At 46.5% G+C, this 16008-nt stretch overlaps 1 protein-coding gene across 2 annotated transcripts in view; it reads right to left on the reverse strand.

The window, feature by feature from the left end:
* Positions 1-419: 419 nt before the first annotated feature.
* The window catches only part of HNF4A (hepatocyte nuclear factor 4 alpha), a 34454-nt gene continuing 18865 nt past the window's right edge, over positions 420-16008 (reverse strand). The window contains exons 4-10 of one of the 2 annotated variants that reach the window (XM_020984129.2): positions 13844-13950; positions 12056-12211; positions 8775-8862; positions 7608-7763; positions 5580-5816; positions 4402-4524; positions 420-3574 (exon numbers count right to left, since the gene is read on the reverse strand). In XM_020984129.2, the coding sequence (XP_020839788.1) occupies positions 3432-3574; positions 4402-4524; positions 5580-5816; positions 7608-7763; positions 8775-8862; positions 12056-12211; positions 13844-13950 (1010 nt within the window). In that variant the 3' untranslated portion in view covers positions 420-3431. Of the gene's footprint in view, positions 3575-4371; positions 4525-5579; positions 5817-7607; positions 7764-8774; positions 8863-12055; positions 12212-13843; positions 13951-16008 lie in introns of both variants that reach the window. The other variant, XM_020984128.2, reaches the window with a different exon arrangement.

Raw genomic sequence — 16008 nt, forward strand, 5'->3', positions numbered from 1 at the left:
ATGATGGAGTAAAATACTACATTAGGTAGTGAGCTTCCTGTCATTGGAAGTGTTTAAGCAGAATTTGGGTGAGTCCTTAATGAAGATTCTGAAGAGGGGGTTCCTGAATTGGGTGAGAGATTAGACTGGGTGACCTAAGAAGTATCTTCGGACTACAGGATTGCATGATTCTAATCTCAGCTTTGCTTCTAATTTGTTGTATGACGTTGAGCAAGCCACAGTTCCCTCATTTGTAAAATATCACACATTGAATTAGATGTGTAAGGTACCTTCCAACTCTAATAGTCTATGTTCTAAGGTGCCTCCTGCTCTGACATTCTATGTTCTTTGTTCTAGGGTCCCTTCTAGCTCTGATATTCTAAGGTATCTTCCAATTCTGATGCTCTGTGAGTTTATAAGAAAGGAGGGAAAGCCATCCATGTGGGAAGAGTTAGAAAACATTCTTGGTATTTATTTTGAAGGTGTTTTTTTTTTAAAAAAAACTTTTTTTGAAATACAAACTAGGGCTAAGAAGGGTTCTTTCCCTACTGGATGGCAATGATGGCAGTGGGAAGGGTCCAGAAGGTCTGTTCAGTCATCAGCACTATTCATGCCCCCATTCTCATCTCCCCTAGAAGTTTTTTGAGGGAGGGGAGGAAAATGTCCTAAAGACTGGAACATTGCAATGACCCTGGGATTTGGAATTATTTGGGATTACACAATTAGAGATGATCAAGGCAAATTACAGAATAATTTAGTGAACATGATTGGCTTTGCCATTACAATGTTGCCAACTTTCAGTCACTGCCTCTTCCTCCCTTGACTCCCGGAAGGCCTTCAGGGTTTCTGAGGCCATTGAGACCATGCCAAGAGGGTGGAGATGGTAAAAACTTTGGTGTGCAACCCAGCTTGGGAAGTGTCAAGGAGTTTGCCACCTCCATCTCATGGAAATCCTGAGACTAGGACAGCCACAGGAGAGGCAATGTCCCCTTGTCCTGGGCCCACAACTGCAACAAAGCCCGGTGACCAGGATTTGAGGGGGATGGGAGCAGCTTGGATTCTACCTTATCTCCACTTCCAGGATGATTTCAGTTGTTATTGAATCCTCCCTTTCTACATACATACGTATATTCTCTTCCATCCCCAAACAGGTTCAAATGCCCAGACATACCAGGCCATGTCTAGGAATATTTGTCCAAATTTGGCCCTAGAGAGAACAGTCATCAAGGGGAGTATAGACCAAGGCAATAACCCATTTTTCCTTGACATTTCCCTTCCTCAGTGGCCTTAGTGGATCTCAGGAAGCTTGGGGAGAGGGAAGAAGTGTAAAGATTGGGGATGACAAGGGATGGCTCTTTACCAGGAGATTCTACTCAACCTGGCACTTTTCCATGTGCGGCAAATTATTAAGTTTGCTGGAGTTTGTGATTGGTACTCTCCCTCCTCTCTTTCCATGCCCTGGATTTAAGAGGAGGTTCTGAAAAATAGAAAATCCAAAGGCACGAAGATTAAATGTTGGTATTTATGGACCAACTGGTTGAAGATCTAGGCAGTACAGGCAGAACTTCCTAGCACTCTCAAACTGCCTCTCTATAGAAAGCACCTTGGAGTCCATTCTCTAGTAGGCAGAAAGCGGCAGAACACATGGTTCTTTAAGAGTCCTGAGGGTCACCCCTGGAAGGAGGAAGCAGCACCGAGAGGGCCAGAGGAATCTGTAGAGTTCAGAGTTTGGCTATGGCTACCTCTGTTTACAGTCATGATAGCTGGAAGGATTTGTTGTCTTTGAAGCATGGGGGTTCTGCCACTGACTATGTGATCTTGGACAAGTCACTTGCCCTCTCTGGGCCTTTACTCCTCTCTAAAAGGAGGGGGTTGGACTTGATGATGCATCCCCAAGATCTCTTTCAGCTCTGACATTCTGAGATACTTTGAAAGGTTGTTGCTAAAGAAGAGAGAAACAGTTTGAGAAGTTTCCTTTCTACCCATCATCTCTAGCTTTGGACTTACTTCTCTATAGTTCTGACTAGTCAGTAGCCTCTTCCTGGGGAACTGATCTCCTAAATGTCCCTACTATTTCAGCACCCGCAAGGAAATTTCCCCTCTCGACCCCGAGCACCATCTATACAGAATGGAAGCCCCTAGGAGGCCTCTAAGGACCAATCAGCAAGCAGGACAACCCTGCTGACCTCCCATCCTGGCATTCCCTGAAGAGAGAATGAGTTGGGAGGAAAGAATTATAGATTCCAGTCTGGATTTGAGGCTAATTTAGCCCTAGGATAGGTTAAAATTGGAGAGGGAAGCCACAGTTTTTGTCTTCTCTCCATGATGAGGGGTAATAACAGAATGGCAGGGAGAAACCACTGACTTTATGGCTCTAAGAACTCTTTTGAGTTGAGGGTAAACCTTGCCCCTCCCTGGTTGAAGAACCTAAAACAGGAACACAAGTCTGTACTGGCTTTCAAGGCTCTCCATCAACCAGCCTCACCTTACCTAAGACCATGACTCACTGTACCTGAATGCACTTAGTCTCATTACAAACAGGACTGATTCCCAGCTCTACCCCCATTTGGAATATCTTCCCTATTTGTCTACACAAATTCAAATCCTGTTGTCTGTGAAGCTCTGCTGGACTGTCCCCTGATCCACAGTGAGTCTTATCCTTCTCCTGGATTCCTACTACATTCTGATTGCCTTAAATTGTCCTCTAGTTGTTTTATGCCTGTGTTTCTTGTCTTTCCAGCTAGCCCCCAGCTCCATAAGTGTGGGAGTTGAATCTTCTTCATCTGTGTTCCAAACAGTGTTTGGCACACAGCTTGGTCTAATAGATGCTTCGTAAAGTTTGTCAAATGACTGAATTATCACAGTTTTAGTCTCCAAGTCTTCTCCGGCCTGGAGAGGAAGATTCCTTCTGAATGAAAGTTCTTGGGGATATTGGGACTGAGATGGCAGTGGAAGTAGGTAGAGAGAAAGAGAGAGAGAGAGAGTCCTGGCCTGGCCCATCCTCTCCCCAAAGGACTCTGAGTCTCAGGGCTTTTAGTCTCCAAAAGAAGACAGGAGGGGTGTCCTAACTGGTGGTTCTAGAAAGATCCCAAGAAGAAAAGGTGGCAGCTGTTTTGGGGCAGAGTCAGGAGATGAGGACACTGGTTGGATGGGGAGAAAGCGTTGAGAAACAACTAATCTCATCCATCGGTGACTGTTCCCAACCTCCCTCAACGTCCCCCAAATAGGAGAAGGATTGCATTAAGGCATGGAAGTGGGCAGCTGGAGCCCTCAGCCTAAGCCCGGGCCTTCCATTGTGCCTTTAGGATCCCAGGGCGGGTCTTCTTGTCCTACTTCACCAAGAGCGCCGGGAGTTCTCAGGGGCCTGGTCCCTCTTGGAGGCCAGGGAAGGACAAAGCCAGGCTGGGGAGGGGTAGTGTCTGGCTGGCCTCCCCCGACCCCTCAGCCCCATGTTAGATGACCTCCTGCTTGGTGATGGTGGGCTGAGGGATGGCTGATGGAGGCTTGACCACTGTGGCGATGGCCCCTGGCAGTAGCTTGTAGGGCTCAGGCCCTGAACTGGCTGGTGGAGACGGTTGCGGGGTCTCAGGAGTGGCTGGAAGAACAAGGAGGCAAATACCACCCACCCAGTCAGAGTGAGAGCACTTCTGGGTCCCTGAGAGATAAAAGAAAGCCTCTGGGAATAGGAGGCAGTGAGTTGTAATGGAAAAAATACCTGGACTTGGGGGTCAAGAGGCCCAGATTCTAGTCCTGGTTCTGGCACTAACTTACGGTGGGACCTTGAACCAAGTCATTACCCCACACCCCACCCCCTTAATCCTGGGTCTTAGCTTCCATCACTGTATGATGAGGGCAATGGACTAGATAATCTCTGGTTCTTTCTAGTTCTAACATTTTATTTCTGTGGTCTAAGGATTTTTCCAGCTCATGGCTAAATGGGTTGGAACAGAAAGATGATAAGTTCCTGACTGGAATATTTTCCCTGCATTCTAGGATATCCCCTCCTTATTCCCAACATCATTGTCTCTTCTTCCAGCCTGAGCAAGGAAGCCAGACTTTCCCACCCCAAACCAAGGCATGTCGTCAAGCGGTCTGGAAGGAGCCTGCCCTTTGGGGGAAAAGCAGCAAGTACCTAAGTCAGTATCTTGTGGCCTGGCATCCCAGGTAGGGTATGCATCCCCCCCTCCTCTGAGAGGTCAGAGGCTCATTCTATCTCATTCTAGTCTTGGCTTCAGGAAACTGATCCCATGTGAGCAGACCACCTTGTTTTTCTTCTTTCCCACCCCAGAGAACAGAGCAAGGCCCTGCTTCTAACCCCACGACCCACCCTTAGCTCCTTGAGACTTCCCTCCCCCACCTCTCCCTCTCCCCAGAAAAGCCAGGGCTGCCCACCTGTCCGCCACCCGGGACGGGGCCACTCACACATCTGTCCATTGCTGATCTGGGCAGGCATGGTATTGGCGACTATCACATTGGTGCCCATGTTCTCTGGCACCAAGTGTGGGTGCAAGGGGTGGTGAGTGTGGGGTGCTTCACTGGAGGATCCTGAGAGGAGACAGGAAAATTAGGAACACTAGGTCACAGGAGATTAATATCTGCCCTACTTGTCTAGGATTCTGGGAACAAAACGAGACACTGTTTCTAGTCCAGCTAAATAAGCTTGAATAGTACTTTCATTCTTGTTTCCCTCTGTTAAATGAGGGGCTTGAACCAGATAATCCCTAAGGTCCCTTTTAGAGATAATATTCTGTGTTCTGAGGCCCCTCCCAACTCTGACATTTTGTGTTCTAAGGCCCCTCTCAGCTCTGACATTCTGAGTTCTGAGATCCTTCCCAGCTCTGACATACTGTGTTCTAGGGATGCTCCCAGCTCCAACATTTTGTTTTCTAAAGGCCCTCCCAGCTCTGACATTCTGTGTTCTGAGGCCCCTTCCAGCTCTAACAATCTGTGTTCTGAGGCCTCTTCCAGCTCTGATATTCTGTATTCTTTCTAGCTTTGACATTTTGTGTTCTAAGGCCCCTCTCAGCTCTGACATTCTGAGTTCTGAGATCCTTCCCAGCTCTGACATACTGTGTTCTAGGGATGCTCCCAGCTCCAACATTTTGTTTTCTAAAGGCCCTCCCAGCTCTGACATTCTGTGTTCTGAGGCCCCTTCCAGCTCTAACAATCTGTGTTCTGAGGCCTCTTCCAGCTCTGATATTCTGTATTCTTTCTAGCTTTGACATTTTGTGTTCTAAGGCCCGTCCCAGCTCTGACATTCTGTGTTCTGAGGCCCCTCCCAGTTCTAACATTCTGTGTTCTAAGGCCCCTCCCAGCTCTGACATTCTATGTTCTAAAGGCCCCTCCAGCTCTGACATTCCATGTTCTAAGGGCCCTTCCAGCTCTAATATTCTGTGTTCTTTCCAGTTCTGACATTCTGTGTTCTAACTTCTAAGTCCCAACTTCTAAGTCCACGAGGCCTCCAGTCCCACTCTGGGGTGGAGACAGCTGGGGCCAATGCCTTGTGTTGGTGACTTGAGTGGGGACCTTGAGAACTAAGCCTCCCCTCCCCCAGGTGGTGGGTGTGGGTGGGGGCAGGGGAGGAGACAACTGGAACAGACCCCCCAGCAGCATCTCCTGCAGCAAGTTGTCGATCTTGGTCACACCAAAGAGTTTGATGAACTGTATCTGCTCGATCATCTGCCAGGTGATGCTCTGCAGGGTGGGCAGCAGCAGCAGCAGCTCCCCAAAGCGACCCCGGGAGTCGTACTGCCGGTCATTGATGTAGTCCTCCAGGCTCACCTGCACCTGTGACCGCATCCGCTTGATTTTACCAGGGTCACTCAGCCCTTTGGCATCTGTAATGGGCGAGGAAGGAAGTATAAGAAAGGTTTGAGTCACAGGCCTTTGGTGTTGGAAGGAGCCTTTAGGCAAGAAACGTCAGAGATTGTTTGATCTGGAAAGGGTTTTGTAAATCATCTAGTCCAGGGCTTCTTAAACTTTTTCCACTCATCAGCAACGTTGTGGTTGCGTGACCAGAGGGCATGCACAGTGCAAAGTATGCATGCTTTGTGTTCAGAACCAAGGTTGCACCGAAGTCGAGATGCAACAGGGACAAACCCTGTCAGAAACACCTTGGATCCATGACACATTTGATTTTGAATTAATTTTTGGGCGTTGCACATACAGAAACCTTTTCCTGTTGCCAAATTTTTTGAGACCCCATATAGGGTTGCCACCCATAGTTTAAGAAGCGCTGTTCTAGTCCAATCCCCTCATTTTCCAAAGGAGGAAACTGAGGCCCAGAGAAGGGAAATGACTTCCTTAAGACCATACAGTGAGTGAGTGGCAGGTCTTTTGACTAGCCGTTATAGGGCTTTTCAAATCGAATTAATGTTGGGGTTATGGAATTAGAATCATGACATCCATCTTTAAAGAAACAGAATCTTAGCTCTTAGAACTGGAAGTCACCTCAAGAAATTACCTGGTTGAGCTTCTTGGTAGGCAAGGTAGGTAAGTCGTTCCATTGGATCCTAGATCCTGGATTTAAGCCCTTGATTTGGAGTTGAAAGGAATCTTAGAAACAATCTAATCCTAACCTCTTGTTTTTCAGAAGAGGAAAATGAGGCCCAGAGCTGTTAAATGACTTGCCTAAGGTCACACAGGCACTTAATGTCAGAGGCAGGATTCAAACCCAGGTTCCCTGGCTTCAAATCCAACACTTTTCCCATTGTGCTTCCTCCATTTTATAGATGAGATGACAGAGACACAGAAAGAAAAAGGGATCTGTCCAATGTTATGCACTGAGTCAAAAGTGAAGCCTGGACCAGAACCTAGGTCAGGAGTACACTACTCTCTTCACTACACCAGGCAATCTCAGCCCTGTGGTTCATCCAGCCCAAGGTTCTGGCTCTGACCAGAGCACCAGAAAAGCAGTCCTCAGTCCGTGCACCTACTATGTGCCCAGCCCTACCCTTGGTGCTATGCAGAAACAAGAGGAGAGGAGGTGATCAGCCAATCAGTCAAGACACATTTGTTAAATGGCTGACTATGCACTAGGCACTGGGCTAGGAGAGAAGGATGCAAAGAAAGGTAAAAGACAGTCCCTGCCTTCAAGACACTCACGGTCTTAATGAGGGAGCCGACATGAAAACAATTATGCACAAGCAAGGATAAACTGGAAAGAATTGAGGGAAGGCATGCAAATGGAAAGTACTGGTGCCCAAAGTGCTGCACAAACCTGAGGGCACTCGATAAATGTCAGTGATCTTTGAGGACCTGGATTCAAATTCCACCGATACATATGACCTTGGGCAAATCACCTAATCTCCCTAGGTCTCGTTTCCTCAGCTGTAAAATAGGGATAGTTAGACTGGATGTCTTGAGGTTTCTTCCAACTCTGTAGGCATGATCCCAACGATGAACCCATGAATCATACGGTTGTTTTGTGGCTCATCAAGGGTGACAAACCCTGCCACCATCAGGCCTTTGGGAGACCTGACTTCCCTGGGTCCTTCCTAGGACGACAGGCTCAGGGACTGAATATCTGGGAAGGACAGCTCCTGTAGTTACCTCCGATCAGGTAAGGGCTGATGGGACTGGTTCCCACTAAACCAGGGGTTTGGGGGGCCTTGCTTGAGTTCACGTACCTGGGTCAAAGAATATGATGGCCTTCAGACAGGCATATTCATTGTCATCAATCTGAAGCTCTTGGAAGGGCTGCACCAACTCGTCCAGGATGCGCACTGAGACACGGCTCATTTCCACCAATTCGGGGCAGTGCCGTGGGATGATGTAGTCATTGCCTGAGTGTGTTAGGGGACAGGCCACAGGAGTCCAGTCAATTCAGAGAACATTCTGAGGACTGATTTGTGTACACACACATGCGTGACACACCTCTACACACAAGTGTGTATGCATACATATAACACGTGTACACAAATAACATTTGTATATGTATCTCTGGGTTATACACACATTTGTGTATTTAACCAGACATACATTACTATCCATACGTGTACCATGCACATTTACATCCATATATGCATGCATCTGTGCACACGCATGCATATTGTACATGAATATACATATGTGTATGTGAGTGTATGTACGTGCATACATGTACATATATGCATGCATATATATGGCAGGTACTGAAAATAACATTCCCATCCTAATAACAATAGCTGGTGTTCATATAGTGCTTTTTGGTTGCAAAATCATTTTTGCAGACACAGTCTTTTGCAATCCTCACAATAGCCAATGAGGCCAGCAGGGCAGGAGCCATGAGGTCATCTATCCATTTAGAGCCAGAAAGGACCTTAGAAATCAATAATTTTGTTCAGCCTGCTTATTTTGCAGATGTGGAACCAGGTAGGAACCAGAAAGGCCAAAAGAATAATTGGCAAAGTCAGGATTTGAAAACAGACCTTCTGACTCCAAATCCAGTGTCCTTTTCACTCCACTAAACAATCTCACTTATTTCCATTTTACGAATGGGAAACTGAAGTAGACACTGAGTCCAGGGCTCTATTACACAATGTTCTAAAAGGTCACATCTAAAGAAAGGTCTTTTCAACAGACCCCAAGTTATGGGTTTTGTACTTTGGAGGTAGAAAAGACTCTAAAAGATTCAAGATTCTCTTTCTTTCCTTTTTTCTTTCTTTTCTCTTTTCATTCCTCAATGACTCTCCCCACCCAAGGCAGGAAACACTCATCATGCCCTTCTTCCCATGGCCCTATTCCCATGGAATTTCCTTATAGACGTTCCTTTCCAGGTCAATTGGTCAGGCAGAATTAAAAGCCAGAGCACTCACCTAACAGTAACACATCCTTGAATACCATGGACCGTTTGGTGGCCCCCAGCAGCAGGTGTTCCCCAGCATGAGCCCGAAGCAGGGCCACCTGAAAGTCAAGACAGAAGGGTCAGCATCCTAGGGGAGCTCAAGGGAGAAGGTCATAGAATAATGGATTTAGGGCTAGAAAGGACCTTAGAAGTCATTTAGCATAATCCCTCTGATTTTACAGATGAGGAAACTGAGCCCCAGAGAGACCAGGCAACCTGGATGGCTGGTGTATTCTTTGACAGGTGTTACCCAGACAACTAGGGTAGTATAAAGTACTAGCTATTATTGTTGTTCCTGTTATGCTTACAAATATAAGAACAGCTGTACATCACTGGGCAAGCTAGCTGATAAAAATGCTGGACGGTTGGTAACCATGGTGCTCCTGTCTGCAAGACTGTATTAAGAAGACTAAAATCACTTTTGTTGGTCAGAGCAAAAGCTAACAAGTTGTCCCAACAGCCAGGCTCTTTCCTTAGGGGTAGGGAAGGAGGTGACTAATAGCTTCTTAGGAGACAATCCTCCTATGCCTGCCATTCCATTTTCCTATGCCTGCCATTCCATTTTCCTACCCAAGAGGAAAGTAGTAAATTCCTTGGCTGAAAATTAGCTTTCATCCCTTCTCTGTCTACTTTACTTCGAGAGTCCGGTACAGGGAAGCGTGTGGCCTGTGGCCCCAGGAGGTTGCCAGTCTAGATGAGGCCACGTCCCTTCCACATCAGGTGACTGGAATTTAGAAGCTTCTTATCCCAGAGCTTCTGCTAGCTAGTCCTATGAGCTTTAGAAAGTCTCACGGCTGCTCTCTGCCCTTGGAGCAGTGGCCTCATCAGCTCTGCTATGAGAACAATGACCACGCCTTCCCTGCAAATAGGATTTTTACCATTGATAAAGTGCTTTTCTATTCATTACTGCACTGAATCATCCCTGCATCCCTGTGGGATTCAGCAGGGCAGGGGTTAAAGTAGCCATTTCATGGATGAAGAAACTGAGGCTCAGAGGGATCATCTGCCCAGCTGTGATAGAGCAGCAAATTAGCGGCAAAGCCTAGACTTGAACCTGAATCTTCTACCCCGAGGCCAAGAGACAAGAGCAGCTCCAGTGCACTTTGTCTGAGCAGAGTCATAGACATTCTGAGTCGGATACGGCCTTGAGACTTAGAACACCGAACCTTAGGTCCTGATGGAATGGCCTCAGAGATTATGTCGTCCAACGGTCACTTCAAAGATGGAAAAACCAGGCTCAGAGGAGGAAAGTGATTTGACCAAAATCAAACCCAGCTGTGGAAGTAGACTTGTGGTGGGTCTCCAGGGCACCCCACCTTTTATCCATGTGATGTGAAGAAGGAGGTATTCCACACAACCCAACCAGCAACATTCTCCTAGAAATGTTTCCCATGTACCAAGGGCAGCCCAGTTTAGCTCTGTTTCCCAAGGCCATCTTGGCTCCTTGTGGTGGCCACCACACCAGCCATTGCTGGGAACTGGGAGTTAATTATTCCCCTTGCTATCTGCCACCCATCACTGCCCCTGCAGAATGTTCTGAGCCCCTGCCCGGGAGTACTTCCAAGGTTTAGGTGAGAAAAGGAGGTTAACAATTGGTTGGCTTAGTAGTGTCTCTAAACCCACTGGGACCCCTGGGCAGGAACAGCAGTGATTAAACATTAATGCATGGACCTGGGCCTGGCATGGGGGTGGAGGGAGGAACAGCTCAAGCAGTTGGAGAAGAATGAGCCCCTCTCTGGGTAGGAGGGCAAAGAGCTGGTGCCCTGCCAGAGTCCCAGCTCAGTCCACTCTTTGAAGAATGAGAGTCCTGGACTTTACAGGTGGAGAGGACTTTAGAGCTCTTTCTACCCCTCACATTCTAAAGATGGGAAAAAAGTGAGATCCCTATAGAAGAAGAGACTTCCTTATGCCACACAGATAGTAAATAGAAGAATAGAGATTCAAATTTCAGCGCTCTGACCACAAACTTTCCACTTTTCCCTGGAACCGTTTGATATATGGAAGGCAGGATAAGTTACCTCTTCACCTGGTGTAGCTCTAGAGTGGCCTAGCCTCACATGCAGGCATTATTTGAGGTATTCCTGGGAGGCCTTTCTTGTCCCCCAAATCAATCTGTCACTGAAATTCTATCATTTTTCATTCCTTTAGGATGTCATAGTGGGATAATGCCAGTAACACTAGGAAGGGAGAAGAAGTTAAGCTTTATTATCTAGTGACACTTTGGGTGTTACAATGAGTTTTCCAGTGCCTTTTAAATTCAAGCAGGGGGAGAGGGAAAGAGGTTCAGAGGTCCAAGTGGAAAGGGGTCACCCAGGCCCTGCACAGTTGAGAGGTAGCATAAGCAGAGCAGGGAGTTGGAATGGGCTGGGAAGTGGTCAGAAGACCTGGGTTCTTGTCCCAGATCTGTGTGTGATTAATTTGATGTATGACCTTTGGCAAGGCCTCAATCGACCTTGGTTTCTCTTATATAAAATGAAGAGGTTGAGACTAGATGGGCCTCTAAGATTTCTTCTTGCTGGTAACAAGCAACTGACTCAATGTATGCAATGCACACTTTAAATATAATCTGCATTGTCAGCATTTTCTCTCTGACTTTCTCAAAGTCTAGATAATCAACAAAATAATAAATCAAACCCTAATTGGTAGCTTTTGCTGATTTCTAAGGTGTAAATGCTCACACTGAAAGTTTAAAATCAGCTCCTGCCCAGAGCCAGCTCCAGCACACCCCTACTTCTAGCTCTGACTCTTGATGTTCCAGGGTCCCTGTTAACTCTGACATTGTTTTATGGTCTGAGCACCTGTGATTCTGGGACTCCCGAGGGCTCTTCCACTTAGTCATTGTGTGGCCTCAGTCATATCATAGGATTAGAGCTGGAAGAGACCTTAAATCATTTAATCCAACTTCTTATTTTATTGAGGAGGAAACTGAGGCCCAAAAAGGAAAAATTACTTGGCCAAGGTCACACAGGTACTAAGGGACAGAGCTGAGATTCATACCTGGGTACTCTGACACCAGATCTAATGCTTTTCCCATCATTATTCTGCTGCCTTATCACCATTACCAGAAACAGGCCCCATGCCATTTCTAGGAGGTAAATTCAAGGGAGTCACCATGTATCCACAGAGTATATCTGCAGCACCTCAAATAGCAGTGATAACTCCCCCACCCCAAAGATGTTCTGATGAACCCTATGCTACTTTCTGGGATGCCCAAACACACACAGCAGCAGGAACCATTCTGAGGCCCCTCACCTGATCATCCAGGGGCAGCTCACAGAAGGCAGGGATGTATTTGGCCCATTCCACCAGCACCAAAAGCTGCTCCTTCATGGATTCACATACGTCAGCAATGCTAGCAATTTTCTTGGCCCGGATGTCCCCGCTGATTCCTGAGATGGGAGATGTGATCTGCCAGGGAGCAAAGGATTTATACGGAGGAAAGGGAGATTATTACGGGTAGCGAATGGAATGAAGACGGGAGAAACAGATTCCTGATCACAGGCTTGGCAGTTTTTCTTCTTCCTCAGACTTAGAATCATATCCTCATAGAGGTTAGAGCCGAAAGGGACCTTAGAACAGGCATTCATAATCTTTTTGTGTGTGTCATGGACTCCTAGGGCCATCTAGAGAAGCCTATGGGCCCCTTCCCAGAATATTTTTTCAATGAATAAAATAAAATACAAACAATTATAATGAAGCCAGTTATACCGAAATTTAGTTATCAAAATATTTTAACGCTTTCCTTGGAGGTTATCTAGCTCATCTCTCTCATTTTATAGATGAAGAACCCAAGACACAAGCAGGGGGGTGATTTGTCAAGGATCACACAAGGAATTAGTTGAAAAAGCTAAGACCAGAAAGGAAAAATGACTTGCCCAATGTCTCTGATAAAAGTACTAGGTAGCAGAACCTGGGTCATAGAATGTAGGAGCTGGAAGGAGGCCATCAAGACCCTTTCACCAAACCTGCTCATTTTTCAAAGAAGGAAAGGCTACTCAGAAAGAAACAACCTGCCCAAGATTGCATAGATAGCATACGGCAGAACTGATTCTAGACGAGGTCCTCCATACTTTGAGTCCACTTTCTCTATTTATTTTTTCTTTTTTTTTAGGCAATTGGGGTTAAGTGACTTGCCCCAGGGTCACATAGATAGTAAGTGTCAAGTTTTCGGTCTGAGGCCCGACTTGAACTCAGGTCCTCCTGACTTCAGGGCTGGTGCTCTATGCACTGCGCTTCAAGTCCACTTTCATCCCTTCCAATAAGTTACATTAATTTGGGTAAGAATTTTTCTTTTAACGTGAAAAGGTGGATTGATGTACTACAAAAAAATAGCCTACACTTCAATAAGGGGTGAGGGCAGGCACATGATCCTTACCCCTATCCAGACAGCCCTGCCTCCCCCGAAATGATCCTTCTGAATGATTAGAGGCAAAGCCCTGGTCTAGAGAGTCCCTGGCACTGACCCAGAAGCTATTACTGATGGTTACAGGGGTCTCAGAAGAAGGAAGAGATGGGAGGTCCCGAAGCTGCCAATCTTGATGAGGATGGGCCTGGATACTCCCTGCTAGAACTCAAGAGCTGTAGCTGGCTGACCTCACCCTGACTGGCTGGGATCAGAAAATCCCACAAGACTCAGGGGATCTAACTAACCCCCTTGCTGTTCCAGCTCTGCCAGAACTAGATGTGTGATCCCAGCTAAATCACTCCCTCTCTTCAGGTCTCTCTCTCTCTCTCTTTTTTTTTTTGCAAAAAGAGAGAGATGGACTGGATGAGAAGGTCCCTTGCTGTTCATGCCTCCTTTGTTTTGAGATTCCTTCCAACTCTAACATTCTGTGCTCTAAGATTTCTTGCAGCACTAACATTCAGTCTTCTATCTTATAAAGTTCTATGATCCTATAGATCTCTTGAAATATTCCAAGCACATTTCCCCTTGATCCCTGCAGCATTCTGGGAGCCCTCCAGACCTCCACCATGCTCTCCTCCAACCCTCACCGCGCACCTCTCACTTCCACCCCTGTCTTGCTAAGGCTGGCCTCGTACCTGCTGGGAGAGTACTTCAGCCTGCAGGAGGGCATTGATGGATGGGAGACTGCTGTCTTCATAGCTTGATCTCCGTGTACTGATCCGGTCCCGTTCATTCTGGACGGCTATAAGTCAAAAGGGACAGTTGGTCATTGAGCTGAGAGAGGAAGAACTGGTAGAGTAGAAGAATCTGCAGATCGTATGAATTGACTTCACTCAGCTTGGATCCCAGGTGAGGTCCAAGTGACTTACTCTTCAACACCACCCTCTGTTTGCTGTCTGTGAATTTAATTCAACAAGGGTATTAGGTACCTACTACATACGAGACACTGAGAGGGAGTGGGGCACAAAAATAAATTCGGTACGGAGCCTGTCTACAAGGGTGGTATGGTATGTAGTGTAAAGATCCTTGGACTTCAAGTCACAAGATGCAGGCTCAAAACCTTGGTTCAGCCACTTGCTATCTCTGAGACCTTCAGCAATTTAACTTTTCTGGATCTCCATTTCTTCCCCTGTACACTGAGGACATAGGGCTAGACGATCAGTGAGAGTCCTTCCAGTTCTAAATCTTATGAACCTGAGTTCACTGCATAATCAAAGAGACAAGACCAGGATATTATTAAATAGAATATGAAATGGAATGTGATAAGTACATTGGAGAATGGCAAATAAAGTATTTTTGAGGTCCGAGGAAGGAAAGGTTTTTGTTAATTGGACGGGTGAGTGGGATCAGGCTCCTGGAGGAAGGAACATTTGAGGCTGGCTTTGAAGGACTAGCAGGATGTCAATAGGTAGATTGTGTGCGTGGGGGTGCAGGGGGGGATTTCAAGCATAAGGAACATCACGAGCAAAGGTATGGAAGTGAGAAAGAGTGGGACGCATTTGGTGGAACATGAGTCATTCAGTTTATCTAGAACTTAGAATATGTTAGAGGAGATGAGGCTGCAAAGGTAGGCTCATGCCTGACTGTGCATGGAAGCCAGGACGGGCCATGGAGAAGGCAGTCTTATTGCTCATGCCAGTACTGTTTCTTCTCTTTGAGAAGGGACAGTTTACCATAAGTCTCCTCTATCTCCTCCCCTTCACCACTAAGTTCCTTAAGAGAGCTATCTACACTAGAGACCTCCACTTCCTCTCCTGTCATTCACCTTCTAAACCCTCTGCAACTGGCTTCCAGTCTCATAATTTAACCAAAACTGCTCTCTCCAAAGTTGCCAGCAATCTCTTAATTGCCAGATCTGAAGGCCTTTTCTCAATTTTTCTCTTCTTGACTTCTCAGCTCTTGCTGGACACTTTCTCTTTCCCAGGTTTTCCTTACAGTACTTTCAACTAATTCTCCTCCCACCTGTCCGACCATCCCTAGGAATCGTTTACTGTTTCTTCATCTATACCATGCCTGCTAATCGTGGGTGTCCCCCAAGGCTCTGTCCTGGCCCCTTTTCTCTTCTCCCTCTCTATGATCTCACTTGGTGATCTCATCAGTTTCTCTGAGTTCGATTATCTCTCTGCAGATGATTCTCAAACCTATACATCCAACCTTAATCTCTCTCTGGAGCTACAGTATTGCATCAATAACATCTCAAACTCAACAGTCCCCAAACAAAATGCATTATCTTTTCCCTCAAATCCAACCAAAACTTCCCTATCCCTATTGAGCACACAGCCATCCTTTTGGCGAAGCAGGCTTGAAATCTTAGTGTCATTAATGACTCAAACTCCCACCCCTCAGACACCTGATCCCTTGCCAAATCCTGTCATTTCTGCATTTACAGAAGCTCTGATGTATTCTCCATCTCTTTACACAGTCACCACAGAGATTCAGGTCCTCATCACCTTTCACCTGGACTACTGTAATAGCCTTCTAAAGTGATCTCCATGCCTAAAGTCTCTCTCCCCAATCTAATCTATCCTCCACACAGACGCCAAAGTGATTTCTCTAATGTGCAGATCTGACTCTCTGTCTTTGTGTCTCTAAGTCTGTCTCTGTTTCTGCCTCTCTCTTTCTGTCTCTGTCTCTCTCTGTCTCTGTCTGTCAGTTTCTGTCTCCACCTCTCTCTGTCTCTCTTTCTCTGTCTCTGTCTGTCTATTGGTCTCTATCAGTCTGTCTGTCTTTCTCTATGTGTCTCTGTCTCTCTCTTTCTGTCTCTGCCTCTCGTTGTCTTTCTCTCTCTCTCTCTTTCTCT

The sequence above is a fragment of the Phascolarctos cinereus genome, unplaced genomic scaffold, assembly GCF_003287225.1.
Source record: "Phascolarctos cinereus isolate Bilbo 61053 unplaced genomic scaffold, phaCin_HiC Scaffold_2;HRSCAF=192, whole genome shotgun sequence".
Lineage (NCBI taxonomy): Eukaryota > Metazoa > Chordata > Mammalia > Diprotodontia > Phascolarctidae > Phascolarctos > Phascolarctos cinereus.